This window comes from Camellia sinensis, chromosome 5, assembly GCF_055761805.1.
Source record: "Camellia sinensis isolate YWXY chromosome 5, ASM5576180v1, whole genome shotgun sequence".
Lineage (NCBI taxonomy): Eukaryota > Viridiplantae > Streptophyta > Magnoliopsida > Ericales > Theaceae > Camellia > Camellia sinensis.
Genome location: NC_138965.1, coordinates 167420374 through 167445046, shown reverse-complemented (window position 1 = coordinate 167445046; position 24673 = coordinate 167420374). Strand labels below are relative to the sequence as shown.

Here is a 24673-nt window from a genome sequence, read left to right as displayed (position 1 = left end):
CTTGTATTGCTAGGTCTACTATGGAATCTGAATTCATAGCTTTAGACAAAGCAGGGGAAGAGGCAGAATGGCTGCGCCACTTCCTTGAAGATATTCCAATATGGCCAAAATTAGTGCCTGCTATATGCATACATTGTGATAGTCAATCAGCAATTGGTAGAGCACAGAGTCATATGTATAACGGTAAGTCTCGACACATTCGTCGTCGACATAATACCGTAAGACAACTACTCTCTAATGGAATTATGTCCATAGAATATGTTAAGTCTAAAGACAACATAGCGGATCCACTAACCAAAGGGTTAGCAAGAGAGTTAGTTGAGAATTCATCGAGGAGAATGGGACTTAAGCCTATTAAATAAGAGTTACTACAACCGCAACCCAACCTAGTTGACTGGAGATCCCAAGATCTAGGTTCAAAGGGACAACCGAGTTGTGAATGACTCAGAAGGATCACTGGGGAGTTTATCTCCTACCCATTTCTTTGATGAAATAGTGATGTCTGCAGCGGTTTAGTTTAAGTAATACTTTTAATGATTCTTATATCTAGGTAAACCTAGTGGAGTATGGCAGGATACTTTTCATAAGAATCACCTATGTGAGTGTGAACTGGGCCGGTTCTATAAGATTTGTGAAGGGCTACAAGTCTTTAGAGCACTCATGAAAGACCAGGTTGTTCAGGGCCAAAATGAACACAATAGTGAGAACTAAACTGTGTCTGGAGATATACTGTGTGAGTTCTATTGTCTTGGTTTACACAAACGGCTGAACAGTTCAAGACATCATGTTTACTGTTTAGCTAGTAAATCCGATAGTATCTCACAAGGGAAGGTTCAAAGCCAAAAGCTACCTATCATTTGCAGAATATTTTCAATTTCTGTACTCTCTGTATTTACATCATATTGTTGCATTTTTTCTCTGTCAATTTCATTCATGTGAGGGATTGTTGGAAAACTTATAAAGAGGTAGTTGTGAATTGAAATAGACTCCATTTTGAATGAAATGGTGTAACCTTTCATGGTGTCTTTTTATTTTAAAGGAAGGGTCAAACCTCCATGTGAATGAAAGGGTGCAAACCTTTCACGGTATCTCTTTATTTTAAAGGAAGGGGTATGTCCCTTTTTCACACCTTTTCTATTCAAATTGAATAGGTGCCAACAAAGCCTATATAAAGGCAGCCCCATTCCAATTTTGATTGATTCCGAAAATTCATTTTTCTTACCTTCATTTTGCTCTCTTGCGTCCTTTATTCTTCATATTATTTTAGGAAAAATTTCAGAGAGTTATAGAACACAAGGTTCTGGTTCGTCGAATAAATTTGGTTGAAGTGCTACTACAAATTTGTGAAGATCATTGTATCCTAGGAGATAGATGCCACATAACCGTAAGCACTGTAGCGGGGCGAATCTGCCTTAAGGAAAGAGTGTCACACACTCGACTTGGTCTTTAAATTATTGATTCGGTTCAACAAAATAAATTCTGTAAGTTTTATTTTATTTTGTTTGAATTAATATAAGCTATTTTATTTACACAGAAGATTGTTCCAACAGTTAACAGAATAAAATTCTAAATATACATACACAATATAAATCTGAATACATTGGCTCCGTTTAGGAAGCAAATTTGGGCTAAAATAATCAAACAGGACAAAATAGACCACTTTAGCAAAATAGGACAAAATATTACATTCAATTCATAATCATTCCATTTTTTATTTCACAAAAGTCAAAAAAGTAAAAAAAAATCTATCTCAAACGAAATTTTTTAACCCCAAACTAAAATAACCAAAAGGTCAACCCACATATCAAACCAACTCATTATCAATATAAATTGTTTTTTTTTTTATAATTATTTTAAGTTACCATTGTGACAAAAACAACAAACCAAAGAAAACCTTATACAAATTAATAATTGCTATAAATTGGTTACGCAATTACTTTTTTTTAAAAAACTATCATAATATTATAAATATCACATTAATAAGTAAAAAACTTATTAATTTATTCAGAAAATAATTTTGCAGCATGAACTCTCTCTCTCTCGTGCCCGAAGTCCGAAAACACACAAGTGTGATGATGTGTCGTGGGACAAAAGTCTTGCGCTGCCTTTTCTGTTTGGCCGTTGAGAATAGTCGAGAAAGTGACAGGAAAAATGTCCCATTTCTGTTTTCACATTTCTCTCTCTTCCTCAGTATGACACTAGAGAACGAAAAACTACTGTGAGAAAGCATCAGAGAGGGAGTTGATTGAGCAAGAATACACGGCATGATTGACGAGCTCTAGACAAGAAATTCATCCCCGAGTGTGAATTGGAATGACGTCTCTCTCTCTCTCTCTCTCTGTGTTTTCCACTAGAAGAAATTGCCAAAGAATTGAACCTTATGCGTCCGTTACATGCAGAGTCAATTTGGCGTTTCTTCCCTCAATTTCTTCATCGGGAGCAGATAGTGAAACCGCATCATTTGTCGCATTCGAGATGGAGAAAAAGGACAAAAAGTCCAACAACTTTGAGCTCCCTTCAAAATTTTCTATAACTCTCTGAATTGATTCTGTAACTTTCTCGAGAAAAACTGCGAGAAAGCTGCACGAAAACAGAGCACTAATAAGCATTTAAACACGAAATCCCCAAATCTTCATTTCATCAACGTGTGTGAACACATTAAATTCATTAATCTCGAAAGCTATAAATCTCCATCAAATCTACACAGATTCACAGCTTTTAAAGATGATCCACGGGAATTCCGATTCAGACGTGACGAGCCAAGCTCCATCATCTCCAAGATCTCCGAAGCGACCATTGTACTACGTACAAACCCCCTCGCGCTACTCATCTTCACGCGATGGCGATAAATCGACTCTGGCGTACACGAGTCCGATGGATTCGCCATCGCATTCGTCAACAATGGCGTCGTCGGCGAGCAGAGTCTCGGGCCATCGGAAGAGGAACGAGAAGGGGTGGCCGGAGTGTGAGGTGATTGAAGAGGAAGGAGATTATGAGGATTACGTGTACGGTGGTGATGATGAACGGTTTAGGAGGAGGAGTCAGTGTTTGATTGGAGTTTTGGGGTTTGTCTCCATCTTCACTCTGTTCTGTTTGATCATCTGGGGAGCTGCTAGGCCTTATGGACCAAGGATTGCTGTCCAGGTATATCCATGTTTGATCTTTCTGTTTTGTTCTAAATTTGCAAAAACAGTTTTTATGGTTCATTTGGAATTTTTTTTTTTTTTTTAAGTGAAAAAAAATTGAGATATTTTTTTTAAAATGTTACCTATTTTAAATATTTTATCAAAAATTCCATCAAACACTCACATGTGTGTGGTCCACTCCCATGTGAGTGTCATATTCATGTGAGTATTTAGCAAAGAATAATTATACATATACTAATAATCTTACTTAGAACATCTCTAAGGGTTCACCAAATTTTTCACTAAATTTGAGTTAAAAAAAGATTATTTTCTCAATCTGATACAGACTGCTTCAATGGTTGTCATCAAAGCAGGGGTTAACCGGTTAGTGTATTTTTTTTTTACCTCTTTGAACCTTTTGACCTGCTTGAACCAACCTATTTGCAATGGAACCGGTCGACCGGTTGGTCTCCCCCAACGGTTACGCATAGTAAATTGGTGAAATCTTCTCCCTGTTCTCACTTTGATGAAAAATTTGGTGAATTCTCGTTTTGATACCAATTTGATGAAACCATTGGAGCTGTAAAAAGTGACTTTTTTACCAAATTTCAAATCTGATGCAAAGGTTTGGTGAAGCGTTGGAGATAGTCTTAGGCACTATTTGACATTCCCTACAAAAGTATATTTTTTTTCTTTTTTATTTTTTTGAGTTACATCACTTCTCTATTTTTTTTTTCACATCTTTTTGTAACAAATTAAAAAGTATATTTATTTATATCATCATTTCCCATGTGATTGGTTGTCCCAAAAAAAAATAACATTTAAGACATATATATTTTTAATAAGATTGTTGGTAAGATATTAAGGCCAAGTTTGGGAAGACTAAAAAAGTGTACTTTTTGTCTTTTTGGACTAAAAAATTGAGGTTGAAAATATAGATGTTTGGGTTAACTTTTTGACTTTTTATTAAAAAATGTGTAATAAAAAATTGTAAAAATTGATTTGTAGGGAAAAATTTGAATTGGGAGTTGTGCAGCCGTAATTGTTGACTTTTGGTGAATAGTGTTAACTTTTTAACTTTTTGAGTAACTTTTTGACTTTTTGGCTTTTTTGGATCTTCCCAAACTTGGCCTAAGTAAATGTAGCATTATTTTGGTAAAATATTTTATACTTTTTTTTGACTTTTTATAAAACAAAACGTGCTCAACGTAAAGCGAATGAGTAAGATTTTGACTGTTTTTAATAATTTTTGGCCTTTTCGTTTTCGACAATGCTAGGTAGCTCAAATTTTTGTGGCTCAAATGGCTCAAATCTGTCAAAACGACGTCGTTTTGACAGATTTTGTGTGTAAAACGACGTCGTTTTGACAGATTTGAGCCATTTGAGCCACAAAAATTTGAGCTACCAAACATTTTCCTTTCGTTTTTTTGACATTTGTAGTGATTTTTTTGACTATTTACTTGGATTTGTAATCAAAAAGTCATCATAAATTGTAATATCACTTTTTTTATTAAAAAAATTAAAAATTCAATTAAAATAGATAATTTTTAAATAGGGGTTAGAGTTCCTTTGAGAATTAACTAATTTTTTTTGACATTTTACAAAAGACATAAAAAATAGATATATATATATATATATATAGATAATGAATTGACTTTTTGTAATCACGTTTTGGCTGACAAGTTTGGCAATAGGCTATTTCAATCAAAAAGTTAAAAAATCATTACTAAAATGTTAATTATTCTCTTTAATTTTTCACACATTTTTTCATAAAAAATTACAAAACTAACTAAAATAGTTAGTTCTGAAAATGACACCACTTCCCAAACACCATTTGCCATGCAGCCTTAAAATTTTAATTCACATAACACCCCACCACTACTACATTTTTTTCTAAACAAGTACTGTAAATATTTATTTTAAATAAATATTGACCATATTCCTTTTAAATCTATAATATCACTGAAAAATATTTCCATTACATCCTTTTAAATCTATAATGTCACTGAAAAATATTTCCATTACAGCTAAATTATAGTATATCAAATCTTGTGTCTACAATAAATCATTTCACTTTTTTAAGTTTTGATGCATTGTTATTGATTTTTGAAAATGCTTTCATTTGGAATGTTTTTTTTAGTGTTTCCATGGTATCTGAAATATGGATGCATCCCCTCACAAAGTACCCTTTTGTTTTCAGAGCTTGATAGTAAACAATTTCTACTTTGGGGAAGGAACAGATGGCACAGGGGTCCCTACCAAGTTACTTACAGTAAACTGTTCAGTGAAGATGATGATACACAACCCTGCTACATTTTTTGGCATTCATGTCAGCTCTAACCCTGTTCATCTTTTCTATTCACAGATTGCAGTTGCAACTGGGCAGGTGAGAAAAATTTTATTTATTTTTTCAATATAGATTAGTAATTGGTATTATGGTATGAATTAGAGCTGTGCGAAAAAAATCTATCAACTCTTGCTAACCCAAATCAACTTGCGTTGTTTGAGAGGTAAAAATTGATAGGTTGGCTCACCTACGAGTTGAAATTTGTCAATTCACCTACAAATCAACTCAACCTGCCTATCTGTACAAGCAAATTTACCTAACGTTTGCTCACAGAATCTATCTATAATATGATTAAAGTACTAAATTATATACATATCTCTAATTTTTCCTTCTCTCTCTCTCTCCCATGTTTAATCTTTTTAATTCTTTTAACTCATCAATTGCTGTCCTTCATATGCTATATCATCCCCATTAGTATGAATAAATCACTTAGTTTTTTTATTTTTACAGACGATGGGTTATAGGGCATCAAAGATTAGATTATCCCAATTAGTCTAATGATCATTTTGCAGAATCAATTACCCAAACAAATCATGAAACAAAAAACTAATCATGTTAAACATGGAAGTTTAAGTCTCCAAACTCCATTCATATTGTTGTTGAACTTCCTTTTTTTTTCTTTTGAATTTTCATTTAGAATTTTTCTCACTCTTTTAATGATTCCATTCCAGTTGAAAAAATATTATCAGCCAAGAAAGAGCCAAGGAATCGTGTTAGTGAACCTGGAAGGCAATAAGGTACCCCTATATGGTGCCGGAGGAAACATAGAAGTGTCAGACAAGAGCGGTGGAGTTCCATTCAGGTTAGAGTTTGACATCCGATCACAAGGAAATGTAGTTGGCAAGTTGGTGAAAACAATGCATAAAAGGCACATCTCTTGTAACTTGCTCATTGGCTCTAGTAACACCAAATCCATCAAATTCAAGAATGATTCTTGTTCATATGACTAAATTTATTGGAGTTCGTGCGCCTGCAATACATACCCATCTCCATGTTCGAACTCTGAGGAAGCCGGTTGAGACATTCACCCTCCTCAAGCGTTCTCTTCAAGTGGAGGATGATAATCACCATGAGTGGTAAGTCTGAGTTTATATTTGATCAAGTTTGTGTCGTACTATCTTTTCTTCTCCACCTTTTGTTTTAAGAGCTGGTTTTTGATAGTTGAGTTTATAAAAAAAAAATCATCATACCCCAAATAGTTTTCATCAAGCTATGTTAGCTTTACAAGATTATGAAATTTTAGTGGTTGAATGGCCTTCAACATGTACAAACAGTTGAGTAATTTAAAGTCCCTGCATTTCCCGTAATCTCGCTTATTCGTTCCAAACAATGAGATAATGAATTTTCCCTAATACTGTGATTTGGCTTCCCAAAAGTTCCAACAAGAGTTGGTGTATGATTTTAGATGCATACCAGGGCTCATGTCCATCTCAAATATAACAGATTGCAACCAATTACATCTGTATTTGTGTGTGTGTGTGTGTGTGTGAGAGAGAGAGAGAGAGAGAGAGAGAGAGAGAGAGAGAGAGAGAGAGAGAATTTTCTCATTATATTCCAAGATAATAAAGGGTCAATGTACAATTACATCACCACATGAAACCTCAAGAAATTGAGCCGTCTAAAGAAATGTCCTCTTTCTCTCTATCTCGGATAAATAATATATTTTACAGGAGGAATGGCGAACATTGTGAGATTTTTTTGAGGAAAAAAAAAGACAAGACAATAAAAAAAAAAACCAAAAAACAAAAAAGATGGCATTAACAGCCTGATAATGCATCTCCAACCTACTGATGTAATCAGAAGCAGGTTTCATTGGGATGCTAAAGTGCTCTCCGGCTTGTCAACAGCACAGCCCTCTGGAAGAACTGTCCCACCAACCCTAGTCAGGGGCCAATATCGAAATACAGATCTTCCTATGATATTCTTGGCAGGAAGGGGACCCCTACAAAACAAAATATTTCTAAAATCAGCAACGTCGGTGAGGGAAGCTATGACAACAGAGAAGAGGAAGATGAAAACAACATAAATAAAATAAAATAAAAACTCACGAATGCGGACCAAGGAATAAGAATATTACCATACGTGTGAATCATAGCTGTTATTACGATTATCGCCCATCACAAAGACTGAGTTCTCTGGAACACGCTGCATCACAACATACATAGCAATTTTAGAATTGAATCGTCTGTAATTTTATGCCCATAAGCTTTCTGTGAGATGGAGCTCGAATTTTATACCCAAGGTCATAGGTTTGAATTTTGAATTGTTGGCCTCCAATACGAGCCACCTCTAAATTCACTTCAAAAGAAAGGGGAAGAGAAGGGGGGTGAGGGGGGATAAGAAAAGAGAAGCTCCGATTGTAGCAGAGGAAAACTTACAATTGGTGACATGTCATAATTAGGCGATTCAAGGATGTAGTTTTCGTTTCTTACAACCCCATTCACAATTAGCTTACCTCCACGAACCTGCAGTGGATACCAATAAATTTTAAGGGGAAAAAAACTGGGGAAAAAAAAAAAAAAAAAAGTGTTCTAAAAATTAAATGCTCGTGTTTAATGCAGGCTCATTTGAATATGCTTCTATATTTACAATATAAAAGGTAATTCACAGTAGTGGTCTGGCAGTTGTAGAGAATCTGATGATGATGATGATCTTATTTCTTTGGTGGAGTTAAATAAGTAGCCAAATTTCAACTTCCTTGAAATTTGACTTTTGATGTTGTTGACTAATTAGACCTAGAATGTCAAAAGCATGTTCACATGGCCTTCTATGGTGTTTCTCCAAACTTCATATTGTACTTGAGATAGATGAAATTCAAGATGTCTATATTGATAATAAAAACAATGTAACTATTGGCAACAGGAATGGTGTGCACATATTTACCAGGATTACATTTAGATGACTCCGAAACACAATTATGATGTATCATCTATATGCATCACACCTTCTCCTTTGCTGAGCTAGAACTTATTTGAATACAGTTTTATGACCTCTTCCCCCCCCCCCCCCCCCCCCCCCCCCCAAAAAAAAAAAAAAAAAAAGGGTTGTCTTCTCCGATAGAATCTGTTCAGCAAGTCTCACATTGTCTAGGTATGAAAGTAAAGTGCAGAATATACAGGAGGGCAGCCTTGGTTCAATAGCTACCTTTTGGGGTTCAATTTTACCCAAGACTGACAAACACTTGGAATAGGAGTGGATGAATTATGGGTCAGTCACCTCCAGGCACCTAGTATAGGATGAATATTTTGCTTTTACTGAAGTTAATTCAGAAACAAACATAATCAAACAAGGCCTCCTAGAAAATAGACCCTTTTGGTTTAACAAGAAAACACCATTGGCAGGATTAAGACAGCACAAAGTACTACGAACAGAAAGGCAGACATCATGTTATTTATTCTTTACTTTTTTATTTCATATTACCACAATAACAAATAACAAAATGCCACATCCTGTAAAGGGGAATTACTCTTCCTAAAGACATTATGATAAATTGCTAACCACAAGATTATTGAAGTAGACAGAATATAAGAAATAGAACTAAACAATGACGATCATGTTGTCCATTATACACAGACAAAATAAAACAAAGTAAAATCGTTTACTAAGTTTAGCAGACTGACCTCCACAACATCACCTTCCTTTGCAACAACTCTTTTGATGAAGACATCCTCATCAGTATATCCTACTTCCTGCAGGACTGGAGGGCTTTTGAAAATCACTATATCATTCGGACATGGCTTTCTAAAATAGTAAGTTACCTGAAAGTTGAAGATACATATCAGTTATTACAAATTCAATGGTACATTTGATCATAGGCTGCAACTCTCTCAGAAAACCAGAAGAACACATAAATCTCCAAGGACATGAAAGCTCAAACATAGAGATCAATAAGTAAGCATGAGTCTTGACCATTAAATTAGTGGGCATATTAATTTAAGCCCAAAAAATACCTTATTGGGAACTAAATGCAAACTGTCCATATGGAAAAATGAAGGAACGGGAGATTGAGCTAGTTCAATCTATAGATATATCTCACAACCCTAATATTAGTGTGTGTGTGTGTATAAATGCCATAGTTAAGGGAACATTGCTTGGTGCAATGCTAAAAGCTTAGGCTGCAAAGTCTCAATCTATCGGAAGATATATTTGAGTTCAACTGTGGCAACTAGAAAAAAAAAATGCCAAATATGACCCATCCACTGCGAAGATACCAACGCCCCAGGAAGCCACACATTTATTTGGGTCCTGTATGCACCATCCAAGACGTATCAGGGCAATGACCCATGGCATACTATATAATTTTCCCCATCCACTCCTTCCCGTACCTCGATGACATGACCCACTCTACTGCAGCCGATACCCTTCATTTACATTTCCAGCTTGTTTCATTTAATTTTTTTTATTTACTTCATTGATTCATGAGAAAATCAAGCCTTCAAACCACTTACACACAAACAGCACAATTACGAGTTTTGTTTTTTTATTTTTTTTATTTTACCAAATGCAAGATTTTTGAAACAAAATACCCAAACCCAGGCAGTTTTAAACTTGTTTTGCAAATCCAGATTGTTTCATGAAACAGTGATTTCAAAACCCATATTTTATGGTTGAAGAAATGATTCCAAAAACAAGACATCAAAATTCTTTATAGCAAATTAATTGAAGTTGTATTTTGAACCACACGAAACATGTTAAAAACTACCACCTTCATTTGGTAAAAAAACACTCACACCATTAAAGTTCAAGTTCCACATTCATAACATTCATAATTGAAAACTCAAAACATACCGACATTAACACTATGTTTGGATTGAGTGATTTGGAGAGAAAAGAAAAGAAATGGAGTGATATGTATTTCTCTTATTTGTTTGGATAACTTAAGTTTAGCAGAAATGGGAAGAAATAGAGAGAAATGGAGAGAAACTTATTTCTCTTGCAAGCCTCATTTTCAATCTTTTCAAAAGTGGAGAGATTGAAAGAGAAAAGAAATCACTATTTTCATAATACCAATTTTGTCCCTATAAAAATAAAAGAAATAAAATGATTGAAAATATAAAAAGGTTATTTTGATAATATAACATAAAATAATTTCTTTTCTTTTCTTTTAATGAAATCTAACCGAACAAGAATCAGAGAAATCACAATCATTTCTTTTCTTTTTTTTTTCTCTTATTACTTAAGTAATCCTTCCTTTACTTTTCTCTCCTAAGTTGCTAAACATAGTGAAATAAAATAAATTTAAAAAAAAAAAGAAAAAAAAAAAAGAACAAAAAGAAGAAGTCACGCAAACAAAAGGAATTTCAAATTCTAACAAAATTACGGTTAAAAATCATCACCTTCTCTGCAACAAGTCGATCCCCAACATCAAATGTTGGATACATAGACAATGAAGGAATATATCTAGGCTCAGCCACAAACGACCTAAACGCAAGCGACACTGCAATCGCCGCAAAAACAGTTCTCGCATCATCCGAAGTAAAATCCAACCATTCTGGCAAAAACCCATTTTTCTCAGCCACCTTGTCATCGTCTCCTCCACCGTCTCCGCCACCGCCACCACCGCCGCCACTTTCTTTGTCCAAAACCGCCTTGGTTTCATCAGCCGAGTTGCAATTCACTCTGCGAAACCGGGTTTTGGAGCACAGGCGATTAAACCCAAGAAAATTAGGGGTTTTCAAGGTGGGTGTGAAGTGGGTGGGATTGAATCGAAGGGTTTTTGATAGAGGGTTGAAATTGAGGATTGCGATAGTAGGGTTTTTGATGGGTGTGAAGCATTGGGGGAAGCTGAAATCGGAGATTGATAGGGAGGGTAATGGAGGAACTACCTGTAGAGATATCCTCATCTTCGTCTTCCTCAATTGTTTACCCTCCAAGATTCGTTGAAATTGAATTCGCAATTAACTGTATTTATATTTATATATGTGCTGTTGGATATGATGTTGGTCTTACTGCCGAAATGTCTGACCTACGAAAAATTATCAAAAATGTCAGTGATTCAAAATTTTACTAAAATTTTTATTAAATATTTCACTTGAGAGGAGGTGTGAGAGTCACCCGCAATTTGTATGTATCAGTTTAACACTTATATTTATATGAGATATTTAATAATATTTTAAAAATCTTTGATATTATTTAAAAAGTATTAGCTGATTTAGGCATTACTCCTCACTAATGGTAATTTATTATTTTTATTTTTTAATTATTTAAAATAAAATTATAAATATCATTCTTGTCATTATTCACAGCACTTTTAAAAGACCATGTAACGTGATGGTATTTCAAGACTAACCACTAGGCTCTCCTAAACTATCTCCCTAGTGCTTGATTTTATCATGAATGGTTTCATTTATTTAGGTGAAAAACATTTTTTACAAAATTTTTAAAAAATATATTTTTTAAAGAAAATATTTTTTTATGTTTGGTGGTAGTTAAGAATAGCTAAGGCTTCGTTTGGGAAGCCATGGTTTGGGTTTTTTTGGTTATTTTAGCCACAAAAAATAAAATAGACTATTTTAACCATAACAAACAAAACATCACATCCAAACCATAATCATTACATTCTTCTCTCACAAAAAAACTCAAAAAAGCCAAAAAGTCCTTCCCAAACCAAGCTTTTAAGCCCAGGTTAAAATAGTCAAAAAAGTCAAAAAGCCAACCTAATTCCCAAACGGAGGCTTAATTCGATCCGTGGAGTCTTGCCCATACCTACCTAAATGGGATAGATTTTACTCGCCCTGACACTTATGTGAGGCGGGAGTAGATTATGTTTTAGTCACTCGCAATAGGCTAGAGCAGCAGCAAGTATTGCTTCCCTCAATCTAAACCCAACCCGATATAATTAATAATATATGTATATATATAACATAATTAGATATAAAAAAATAATATTAAACGTCTATGATTTTGTTTAAATATAAATAAATATTAATTTTAAAAGTCTCACTATTTATATATATGAAAATTAAAAAAAAAATTTATTTAGTTTGTTAAGAATTTAAATGATTCTTAATTTTTTTGACTAGTTGAAATATGGTCGGATATCTACAGGTATCGGGTATCCTTGAGGCAGGGATGAGGTTGAAAAATTCCACTCGTAGCAGGGGTGGAGTTTTTGGGCAGGGCGGGGGTGGAAAATGGAAAATCCGTCCCAAACTCGCCCCATGACCATCCCTAATGGTAGTGGAACGAAGGTGGAGGTGGTGGCATAGTGGTGGGATAGCGGCAACAGTGATAACAAAAACGACAGTGGTCATGATGATAGTGGAATGGTGATGGAGGTGAGAATGGTGGTGATAGTGTGGTGACATTGATCAAATTTTAGTCTAGAAATTTTTTTTTCGCATTCTAAAGTACATTTTCTATCTATATAGATTTATTTTTTTGTTGATCATGAAAAATATTTTCTAGTGACTTTTGATTTTTTGATTGGTGGTGATGGAACAAAGATGTATTGGTGGCATAGTGGTAAGGTGACGGCAACGGTGATAACAACAATGTCATGGTGATGGTGGCATGGTGATAGATGTGAAAGTGGTGGTGGTACAGTAGTGACATTAATAAAATTTTAGTTCAAAAAAAGTTTTTCGTATTTTAAAAATGTATTTTCTACCTATATAGACTTATTTTCTATTGATTATAAAAAATATTTTATGTTTATTTTCATTTTTTATTATACCAAACACCAGAATATACTAAAAAAAATCTGAAAAATATTTTTCTTCTAAACAAACAAACAGATCATAAAAAATTAAAATAAAGACTAGTTTCACAACGCTATTCCGCAAAAAATAAAAAAATAAAAAAAATAATAAAAATAAAAAGAGAAGTAGTTTGATAACCAAAACCACGTTTGGTTGTGTTTTTATTTTGATTAAAAATGTTGGTGCATAAAATGTTTTTACATGAGGAGATGATTTGTCTCGCATCTATTTTATGATTTTTTTTTTAAAATCGTAATATAACTGTTTTATTATGTCTCAGAACTAGATTTTATCATAAAAAAAAAAAGATTTTTTTTTTTTTTTCTTTCAATAAGTGTTCTTAGGACACTTACTAAGAATTTAAAATGCTTGTACATAATACATGAGAGCACGTGCAATATAATCAATATAAACATTGTTAACCAATGCCTATCAAACTCGTTTGTTTTCAGAAGTAAGTTGGATGAAATTGTTAGATATGAAATTATTAGTGAGAGGACTAAGAAAATATAGTATATTTGTTTAATAACTAGTAAACTAACAATAGTTCCTGTTTATTTTGATAAATAAGAGTGGGGAGGTTCTATTTACATACGCACATTCCTCTTTTTACACATCTTTCTTAATTCACACACCAAAAAAAAAAAAAAAAAATTTACTCAACACACACAATTTTATTCTAGGTATACCCATACACACACTCCCATTTCACACACCTTCTTCCACACCAGCCAACAACGATCAAACCCTAACCCTAACCCTAACCCTAGGCAGCAACCACCTTGCCGACGGCGACGCAGCATCGGCGACCCCCCCTCTCTCTCTCTCTCTCCTCTCAGTCGCGAAAAGGAAGGCGATGACGACTCGCAGACGAACGGCTACGGCGGCTCGCAGACGAAAGGGGGTTCGGATGTTGATGGTCGAACCAGTGTGCTTTGTTCAGATGGTGATAGTCGAACCAAATTCATTGGTTCGATGGTTGATTTTCGAACGGAGGCGATTCATTCGACACTGGTAGTCCGAACGGAGGCGATTCCACGATGCCCGACGTGGTGGGGAAGAGAAGCGGGAAGGCAATGGGATCGCAGATGAAAGGGAGTTGCAGTGGTGAAGGAAAAGGTAACGGTGGTGATGGAGGAAAAGAGAGGCAGCGGCCATGGAGGATGATGGTTAGGGTTAGGGTTAGGGTTAGGTTTTTGGACTGAAAGAGACGGGGGTTGGGGGAGAAGAGGAAGGTTATTTTGGTAGTTTCATTTTGGGACTGAAATGTAATAAAAAAAAATTCATTGTGTGTAAAGAGGGTAAATGGTGTGTGCAAATAGAGGCTCCCATAACAGTGGGATTAACCATGTAAAATTCCACGAATAGCCTTGTTACATCACTATCAAATTTGGACTTACCAACTAATTAATGCATTACATATTCTAATATTAAAAATATATTTTATAAATATTAAAATTATATTTCATAAATAAATAAATATATATATATATATATATTTGGTACTATTTTTTTTTTTTTATATAAATATTATTATATTCTTATATTAAAGTATTTTGAAATAAAAGAATGGTGGAATAATTAAAAAAAAAGGATAGAACAAAGACCATACTAATCAGATAGAGTAAGTAAATTTGGTAGGATAATAGAGGGCAAAATAGTAAGGGAGATTTGGTCAAAACCTCCTCATAATAAAATTTCAATATATTAAGGACAAGTACAAAAAAATTACCTTAAAAAGTCCAATACATAGCATTATTATCAAAATATTAAACTTTAAAATAATATAACTTTTAATGTAAATATTAATTTTTAATAAAATTAGTTATTTTAAAATCCTCTCATCAAGATCTATCAAATAAGATTCATACTGACCATGAAATGCTTTAAAAAAAAAATTATTACCGTTGAAATTGATATAAACAGTGACAGTAATATGTTATTCTGTTTGACAATAACATGTTACTTTGTTTCACAGTAACATATTACTCTGTTTGACAGTAACATGTTACTCTTAATAATGGCAACGGGCCGGGCCGGGCCGGAACCGGGGATGCCACTCCCCGTCCCCGATCCCCGAAGACTAAAAAATCCCGTCCTCGGCCCCGATCCCCGACGGGAAAGGCATCACCTCCCCCGCCCCCTAACGGGAATCGGGTTTCCCCGACCCCAAAAAACCCCCGACGGACCTGTTCACAACACATAGAGATTTGTTTAACACACACAAATCTGTTCAAAATAATAATAATAATAATAATAATAATAATAATAATAATAATAATCTGTATATGGAATCAACAAAAACAAATTTCTTAAAAACATCATCAACACTTCTTAGGCCTCGTTTGGCAATAGGCCGGTTTAGCTAAAAAGTTAAAAAGTTACTAAAAAATTCAAAAAGCCAACAACTCATACAAAAAAGTCAAAGATTCTCTTTTCTCTCTACTTTTTGCACATCTTTTCGTAAAAAGTCCAAAAGTCACCCCAAACATACTAGTTTTTTTTTAGCACATATTTTAGCCAAATAGCCAAAAAGTTACTAAATTAGCCTGTACCCAAACGAGGCCTCAGTGTTGAAATTTTTTTTAGTGTAACATACAAAAATATAGAGACAGATACAAAAAAAAAAAAAAATAGAGACAGATAGACGGTGGCGGAGGGAGGAGCAGGCGAATGGGAGGATCTGAGTGGCGAAGGGAGATCTGCTCAGATCTAAGAAAAATGGAATCGATGGTACCGGTGGCGGGATTTATTCAGATTTGTTGTGGCGGAAGGAGGAGGAAGCGACGGTTCGACGGTGGCTTGGAGGAGGAAGAAGAGGAGGAGGAGGCGGTGAGCAGGAGACAACGACGCCATCACCGACTGCAGAGAGAAGAGAGAGAGTGAGAGAAGAGAGAGAAAGTGTGAGAGACAGATTAGAAGGCTAATTAACAAAGAGTGATTATATATATGAATGATGGAGGGGTATTATGGTAATTTTATTCCACGGAGAATCGAGGCTGGGGTTGGGGCCGGGCCAGGTCCGGGACTGTGCAAGCTATCCTCGTCCCCGGCCTGAAACTAATCGGGGATTCAATTCCAAATACCATCCCCAGCCCGTCAGAGATATTTTTTGGAAAAAAATCACTCTTATCGGGGACGGAGGGTCGGGTCCCTGTCAAGCCGGGTTTAAATTGCCATCCCAGCAATATTGAAAAAAAAAAAATATATATATATATATATATATTATTTTATCCTTACTCAATTATGTATTTTCTCCTTAGGAGGATTTATGAAACAAAATAAATTGGACAATCTTTTTCACCAAACAAAGATCCGATGGAGCAATTTTGACTAAATTTTACTATTCCCCCCCCCCCCCAAAAAAAAAAAAACAAAAAAAAAACCCAAGAAATTATTTTTCTAATACCATCTTCCCTAGGGGACTACTTATCGTATCCATGAGACCTATCATAATCCCAAGGTATTGTAAATCTCCTTTCCCATTTTACAAACAAACACAATATTAATAAACCCTACATTTATCCTAATTCAATCACATTCTCTATAAACAAAAACAAACAACAAACGGACCCTTAGAACATTTGTTAACCAAATCCAAAAATAAAATAGGATAATAATTTCACAACAGAAACGTGTTTTTATCTTTAATTTTTTAATTTATTTTGTAAGGATCATATCACGTACACTGATTAGTGTTTTCAAACTATATTTTTGGAATACTTGTTCTGAAAGTACCCCACTTAGCAAGAAACACCAAACACTATTTGAAAGTTATTTTTGTGCACCAAACATTATTAGCACTCTTCTTCTTCTTTTTTTTTTTTGGTGCCAAAAAAGAAGAATAAACTCGATCCCATAGCAGGCTCAATGACATTTAGGTTCGGTAGCTAGCTAGGCTGTCTCAACAATTTTTTCCATGGCCATACGTCTAATATAAACTTTTGATTGCATTGTATTTGTACCAATATACATTGAACCAAAACATATATAAAGACCAATTCACAGCAAAATACACTAAGTTCATCTGCACTGTAGGATTAAGTAGTAAAAATCCACATCAACTGACTCGGATACAGAAAGATGAAGAGAAGCAACATCCATATATCCAAACAAGGAAACACTCAGGCGAAAAGATTGTTCAAGAATTAGATTAATTGACTCTAATTAAATAAACATTACATAAATGTCTGCACCCAGCCAAGCATAGCTTCACCAGGCATGGCATACAGATGAAATAAAGCATATAATATGAAAATTAAGGATACAATTGTGGTGAACCGATATGCGAAATTTGGGAACATATCTTGCAAAATTTTCTGAACTTCACTTCAAAATTGATTTCCGCATTATAATACACTATATTGGTGACTCCCATATGTCCAAATATATATGTATATACGCAAAGCCCACTGGTCTATATAGCAATAAGGCTCTTACATTAGATTAGATAAATGAGCTATGGCCTCCACCAAGAGGTACTCTAGGCATGAAAACTGCCGATACTGCCAAGCAGGGGCAATACTTGAATCCAACACTCTGAAATGTGAGAGAAAGAGAGAGAGCTCATTAGATCTCAAAAGGCAGCTTCAATAATTCACAAAAAATATACAATTCAATGAGAACTGTCTCTACAGGATCTTATTAGCCTAACTACTTCCACATATAGGTTAAACAAGTATCCACTTATCAGTTGGCAAAAGAAAGGGTTATGATAGCAAGCCCCTCCCTGGCCAGAGGGCCTCCAGTAGTAAGGACATAATGAGCATAAAAAGTTTCCCAAAAGAGGGGAAATCTGAGCAATGTTTTTTTTCCCCCTCTTTTATTGGTTGGAAAACAAATATGATACAATGGATTTTCTCTCCACCCGTTCAGAAAACACAACAAACTTTTAGCTTTCGCAAATGGGTGAAGAGGAAATAATTAATTTCTCAGCAACAAAATAGGAAGAAGATCTATTTGGTTAGAGAAATAACAAACAGGAAGATCTACAGATTTTAGGTTTGATTTGCCTCTGTGAGGAATGGCGAAGTATCTTCTGCAGAACTGGGGTTGTTTACCATGGCATATAAGGGTACGTCTGTTCAGAGCTAGAGCCAATCAGTAGGAAATTAGAAAATTAAATAAATAAATAATCAAGACACTTCTAACATGGCTGATTAAAAATTCTGAGCCAAAAACCTTCGCCAATGGAACATACCAATTGACCATATGTCAATCTCCTTTCCTAAAAAGGGGGGTTCAAGTTCCGGTTTTAACATGTCTTAAACATAATGTTATGCTGTGATATTTTACATTTATTAAAAATCAAGTCTCAGATGGAAAATCAGACACGTTATAGATGTGCTTAGTCCCAAATCAAAATCAATTGATCAACCAAAAAATAAAGGCAAACAGGAAAGGGGTATACATACCGGAATACTTAGTAACTGTCCTTGAGGATTGACTAGTACCGGTAGGCCTCTTCTTGCAGCGACAGGGATAGATTTCAACAACCACAGGGCATTTTGTGCAGATATCTGTGCATAATCTGAACATACATTTATCTTTCCTGTTACCTGCTCCAATTTTTCAACAGAGAGAACTCTTTGCACTTCAGAATTTTCCATATGATGACACTCTGACAATTTGGCAAGATACAGCCAATCAGCATCAACCATGTGGCGCACCTCAGCTACCTTGTCATGACCAACTAGACAAGACTCGCAACGGTAACCATCAAGGGAAATTTTCTCAATCAGTTCCCACTTGACCAAGAATCTGTTCATAAAGTAACCAATATACCCGGGTTGAAGTGTTGGACTTGAAAGATTACTACCCAAAGTTTCAACTTTATGCATTAACTCACAGTTCGACACATCTTCAGTTTTGGACCTGAACTTTTTAGTTTCATCTCTCCGCAATGAAAGAATGTTCCTATAGGTAGACTCACTGAGAATATTAATTCTTCTTGCCTCAACTAAAACAGATTCAGAAGATGTTCCATCCAAAAAAAGCACATTTGAGGCGTCAGGAACCAAGTGATCTAAGTATGGTTTTCCATCGGCTATAATTTGTTCTATTTCACGCAGCATAAAGTGCTTCTGTCCTTCACAAGAGAGTTTGTGGAACAACTCTGTCTTCAAAGGCAAACAAGAATCAACAGAGCAGCAAACCAGGATTTTGGAGCCTTTCGAGCCAGGAGCTGGACAAATGTAACAACCAGCTGCTGTAAAAGAAGTCTGAAAAATCAGAAGAATAGAATTGTGCATTAGAAAAACCAATAATGTGCATTCCAGCACTTTGCAAATTTTAACAAATAATAGGTTCAAGCATTTTTCACTTGAAACCCCAGTGTCTTAATTTCGACAAATTAAAACCTGGAGTTCCATCGTTATTTCATTGTGCCCGCTCCGTCCATTTCCGTCATTGTAAAGTAACGGAGGGGGTTAAAAATGAAAAATGCGTGAAACCTTGCGTTTTTTTGTGTAATTAACCATTTTTTTAAAAATTAAAATCACTAAAGGTTAATTACAAAATAAACTCCAAGGTTTCACGTGTGGACGGAGAGGAAGCACATTGAAACACGGATGGAACTCCAGGATTTAATTTGTCTAAATTGAAACACTGGGATTTAAAGTGAAAAACGTGTGAAACTTTTAGATTTTTTTATAATTAACCCTAATAATTTCTATAAAAAAAGGGTCGGGCAGCGGTTTCTGCGACTTATAATCTTATCTCTATTGATTGCAACAATAAATTCACCAATGACTCAAAATCATGCAGGTCAGGCAGTTTCTTTCCATTTTACAAACATGAACAAAGTACCAGTTGTGAATCAAATGCACCTTGCATGGGAAAGTGCGAAAGTAGTCCAACAGCAATTTTAAAGCACTACCACGAACTGGTCTGTGCCTTTGTGAGATGAACTGATGAAGAAAGAATAATAGTGTTAGCATTTGTCCAAATATATATATATATATATATATCAATTGAATCATAAAGGTTGAAACAATTTTTTGTATGTGAAACAATCACTATGGTTACAACTAACTGCACTACCTGCAACACCAAGGCAACAAACTTTGAAAGAAATATGTCCTCGACTTTTGATGGATTGAGAATCTCTATATCAATAACGGCGTACCCTTTCTGTACACAGTAGAGAGAGAGATAATCAGATTTCCTTAATTTTCTTTGATTCCTCTTATAGCTCCTTGTTTATGTTATGTGGAGGTACAAGGGATATCAAGTAATCACTGTGAAGTTTACTTCAGGTAAAAATGAAATTATTTTTCTAGTTAGCAATAAAGTCAAATACAGACAACTGTTGACACTGAAATGTATATATCATCATTATCCTTTGCAAAACGGCAAAAGATACATGGTACCTGCAGTACAGCAGCAGGTGCTTTAAATAAAGGGTTTGAAAAAGTTTTTTATTTTAATATTTTTTAAAGGATATACTTACATTCATGATGGTCACAGACTGATTTATCAAATTACAACAACTTTGGTCAACATACAAGCGTGTTCTTCGACAGGTCAAAATAACTGCCTGCAAATCAGAATTGAAGATAGCTGCAAAATAAGAAAAGACGAATTAAGCCTGCATTCTTGTGCCTGTTAATAAGAAGTCAAAAAATCAACACATAAAAGGGAAGATGATACAATTAGTAATATTACCAAATCATCAACCCAATTTAACGAGATTGTTTACCCAAATAAGAAAAAGAAGAGATAATTTGCATGGCAGATATCACACCATATAGCAGACTATTTAAAATTCTATACAAATACTTATACGAAAAATAATAATGTCGATTTATTCAAGATTTATCCAAGATTTATCCAAGTTGTCATGTCTATCAGTATAATTACATGATGATAATCTTTTCAATGCCATTCGGATCCTATTACGAGCAAACAGTGGACTTTGATTTGTCGGATCTTCTACCCATTCTTGATTACCCCCTTGACAAATCTGCGATATTTAAAAAATATACATATTTAGCCAACTCAAAGTAAATATGGAAAGAAACCATATATGATAAAAATGTCACATCATGGATACTCAAATTAAAGTTCTAAACTACAAGTCTCAATACAAGTTTACATGCCTTCAATTCCAGTCTGATAGCTTTACATACCAGCAGATCTGGAGTTAAATAAACACGTTTAAAGTTAAAACCACAAAGTCTCTTTTTTCTCTCCAAGGAATGATAAATCCAGATCAGATCCGACTCTGATTGACTAGACAATGCTTCAGAGATGGTATGCCAAATAACATGGTTCTGATAAAACTAACCATACAAGCAAACATGATTCACCTTGTACATATCCTCTTTTGATAACTCCAAGAGTGGTCGAACAAGTAAAATACCATGATTATTTGAAGCTTCACCATTAAATGTTGGATATGTAGAGTACAATTGAGAGATAAATGCCATGCCAGCAAGTCCAAGCACGCCACTGTTGCGAGATAATCTAAGAATGAATGACTCGGCCTGCAGATGTGCTCTAGCAATCACTATATATCTAGCGTTTCTATGATGGATTCAACTCAATACTGAAATATTCTTGCCAATTTGGATAACTAGACATCCCGCATTATTTTTCCATTCGTCAATTACATATAAAACCTTACCTGGAAAAAAATTGAAAAAATCCAATTACATTTATAATAATTTCTGTACATGCTACTTATTTCTTTTGTCCACCACAAACCACTAGAGCACATTCAAGGGTAATGCTGGCCCAAACCTGATCATCTGCATGGTGAGCAATTAGTAACACACCAATCTGGTGTTGAATGCAAACATTCTGAAAAATTTGATACCTGGAGATTTTAAATAAATAAATAATCCAAAAATAACATGGTATTTAGTGTCAGGCTAAAGAATAAGTTCGAAGCATTTACATATCAAAATGAAAAAATGAAAACAACTAATAATCAAGGGAAAAAAAAACCCTAGTCGCAGATACTTCAATAATTTTGAGAAAAATCACCTCCTGTCACGAGCTGCTTCTTGCAAGTGACCCTTCTTTGGCCTACCATCTGGCCATTCACAACTGGCAATCTCACACCTGATTCCTACACAAAGCCTGTATTAACTGTTTATTGTCCCAGGGGATATCTAATAAACTTCAATGTACAACATTAATCCAAAACCACTCGGTAAAAGAAGGGTATACAAACCCATATCCAGAACTCGATGGGACACAGTATTTGCCTCATCTTTACTCTCAGAGCGTAATCCATGATCAACTATTATTGCCAAAAGCCCATCAATGAAACTGCTGCTCTGACCTCCGGTAGCATTAGTGCCATTGGTTTTCCAACTTGCAGCTAACACGCACAGTGCCATACTGTCAGGACCACCAGAAACCCCAAGAGCTGGAAAAAGATTAAAACTTGAAAAATTTCAATGATATCCTCTGTTTACTTGTAATAAAACAAAGGATAAGAGCAAGAAATAAAGGGAGATTTCAATGAAAATAAATGGAGAAGGAAATCAATAATAGAATATCATAAGATGAAATTTTGGCCCAATAAAATGGAGATTTCTGAATTCCCAGATCTGAATTATCAAATTTCAATATTTAAAGTTTTGATTATTTATTTATTTATTATTCCTTCCCTATATTTCAACCAAACAAGCCTGAAAAATGAGAACATAGTATGAAGCAAACTGTCATGTCACAAAAAAAACAGAGAAGGAAAGACGAAAAAAATTGTTGTTTGGGTCCATTTTCAAGATTTTTCTTTTCGTGAAACAAAAACAATGAAAAGGTTTGTAAACTCTCATAATTTTCAAATTGTTTTCATTTTTGCATGAAAATAATTTCTAAAATTCATAAATCAACTTTAAAGTGTTACCTAAAAATGGATTCTTTCAAAAAAAATTCAAAAAATAGTTTTAGGAACAGTTTGTCAAACAAATTTTCCAACTCAGTTTCTATTAAATACAAAAAACCATATCGAAATGCACGCCAGTTTGCTGTCATTTTTCACTATATTCATATTATGTTTTCTTTCATATTTTTTCAAAATGTGAAATTGTTGAACTTTCAAAAACAATTTTCACATAAACAGAAAAATTGATATGAAAGTAGTTTTTGAACTTTTCATACATATATATATATATATATATATTCAAATATATGAAAAACAATAACAAACCATACCAATCAGTCATAAAAACCTTATTGTTTTCAAAGTTTTCATGAAACCAATTTTTTGAAACTCATACAAGTGTTTAAAATAGTTCCATTAAAAACTCTGTTTCTTTCTAAGAAATTCGCTTGAAAATGCTTTTCCAATGTCGTGTTTTGAAGAACTAAAAAAGACAAAACAGTTTTCATAAAAATATAGAAAAGAAAAAAAAAAAAAAAGATTCAAATTTTGGTTTTTATTTACCATCCTCTGTTTCCCAGTAACCAAATGGAGTAGCTGAGAAAAATACTCAATTTTTATTGATTCCTTATTTTGCTGTTTGTTCATATTTAGGTCATCTGGAAAGAAGGAAGTATAAAAATTTCTCACTGGGATTGCCTAATGCGAACAACTAATTGGCTTCGATTGGTAAAAATTCAACAAACAAAAAAACAATTCACCCAAGAAAATGAAAACAAATAAACTCAACAAATCCAAATATTTGTGTGAAAAAAGACTCAATCGAATAGAAGAGAGGGTATGGAGAGACAGACCGATACGGTGATGAGGTTTGAGACCAGCCATGGCCATCCTCTTCGCGAAAGCTTCTATGTACTTCGACATGTCGATTGGGTCATGTTGGCGACTGGAACAACTGCATAGTAAGCGATTGATGGACGCAATGGATGGATTTAGAGGAAGGTGATTCGCTGAGAAAGGGCTTGTTCTCAATTGGATTGGTGAGGAAACCCTAGGAATGGAGGTTCGTATGAAATGCGAACTAGTTTTGGTCTCTGAAGAGAGGACGAACCCTCGTGCCATCAGGTGGTGATGGCTGCTTATTCTGCGCACCCTTGCGCTGTATAGCATTCCGAATTGTTGAAGAAGAAGAAGAAGAAGACGATACCGATAAGCTCGGCTTGGGAACACACGCTATCTTCAGTTTAGTTGATGACATGATGTTTGGTTGCGGGGGTTAAACTATCCCATCCTCGACGGATGTTTGTAAGTACTCTTGTTAATACACAGGCCAAGTTTGGAAAGACTAAATAAGTGTACTTTTGACTTTTTATGAAATATGAGTTGGGTTTGGGTTGGGTTTGAAGTGATGCGTTAGAGAAGTGATGTGACTTAAATAAGATGATGTGATTCAAATAGGATAGTGACTTTTTAACTTTTTAGCTTTTTTTAAACATCCCAAACTTGGCCACAGTGTAAACAATCAAGATGCTTTGGTAGTTTTTGAAAATCAAGTACATAATTTGTAACAGTATGTTTGGAAACTTGGGAGAAAAAAAAAATGATTATTTAAGTTATAAGAAAAGAGAAAACAAGAGAAAAAAATGATTGTGATTTTCTCCTTCTT

At 34.6% G+C, this 24673-nt stretch overlaps 3 protein-coding genes across 5 annotated transcripts; 1 reads left to right on the top strand and 2 right to left on the bottom strand.

The window, feature by feature from the left end:
* Positions 1-2284: 2284 nt before the first annotated feature.
* Positions 2285-6779, top strand: LOC114318249 (late embryogenesis abundant protein, group 2). The gene is made up of 3 exons (XM_028265097.2): positions 2285-3144; positions 5326-5511; positions 6144-6779. Exons 1-3 carry the CDS (start codon positions 2725-2727, stop codon positions 6420-6422), a joined length of 885 nt encoding a protein of 294 aa, XP_028120898.2. The 5' UTR covers positions 2285-2724; the 3' UTR covers positions 6423-6779.
* Positions 6780-7004: 225 nt separating this feature from the next.
* On the bottom strand, positions 7005-11463 carry PLSP1 (plastidic type i signal peptidase 1). The gene is made up of 5 exons (XM_028265090.2): positions 10809-11463; positions 9093-9230; positions 7851-7937; positions 7550-7617; positions 7005-7414 (listed from the first exon to the last, which is right to left on the bottom strand). Exons 1-5 carry the CDS (start codon positions 11313-11315, stop codon positions 7282-7284), a joined length of 933 nt encoding a protein of 310 aa, XP_028120891.2. The 5' UTR covers positions 11316-11463; the 3' UTR covers positions 7005-7281.
* A 5846-nt stretch (positions 11464-17309) lies between these two features.
* RSY3 (Adenine nucleotide alpha hydrolases-like superfamily protein) lies at positions 17310-24336 on the bottom strand. Of its 3 annotated transcripts, XM_028265079.2 has the most exons (11): positions 23862-24336; positions 22351-22548; positions 22161-22245; positions 21915-21990; positions 21482-21658; positions 21033-21135; positions 20623-20732; positions 20214-20303; positions 20000-20080; positions 18587-19393; positions 17310-17711 (listed from the first exon to the last, which is right to left on the bottom strand). In XM_028265079.2, exons 1-11 carry the CDS (start codon positions 24175-24177, stop codon positions 17619-17621), a joined length of 2136 nt encoding a protein of 711 aa, XP_028120880.2. In that variant the 5' UTR covers positions 24178-24336; the 3' UTR covers positions 17310-17618. The 3 variants fall into 3 exon arrangements, with proteins under 3 accessions (XP_028120880.2, XP_028120885.2, XP_028120888.2); XM_028265084.2 differs by lacking the exon at positions 21482-21658; XM_028265087.2 differs by lacking the exons at positions 21033-21135; positions 21482-21658; positions 21915-21990 and having other exon boundaries at positions 22161-22238; positions 23862-24285.
* Positions 24337-24673: the final 337 nt, after the last annotated feature.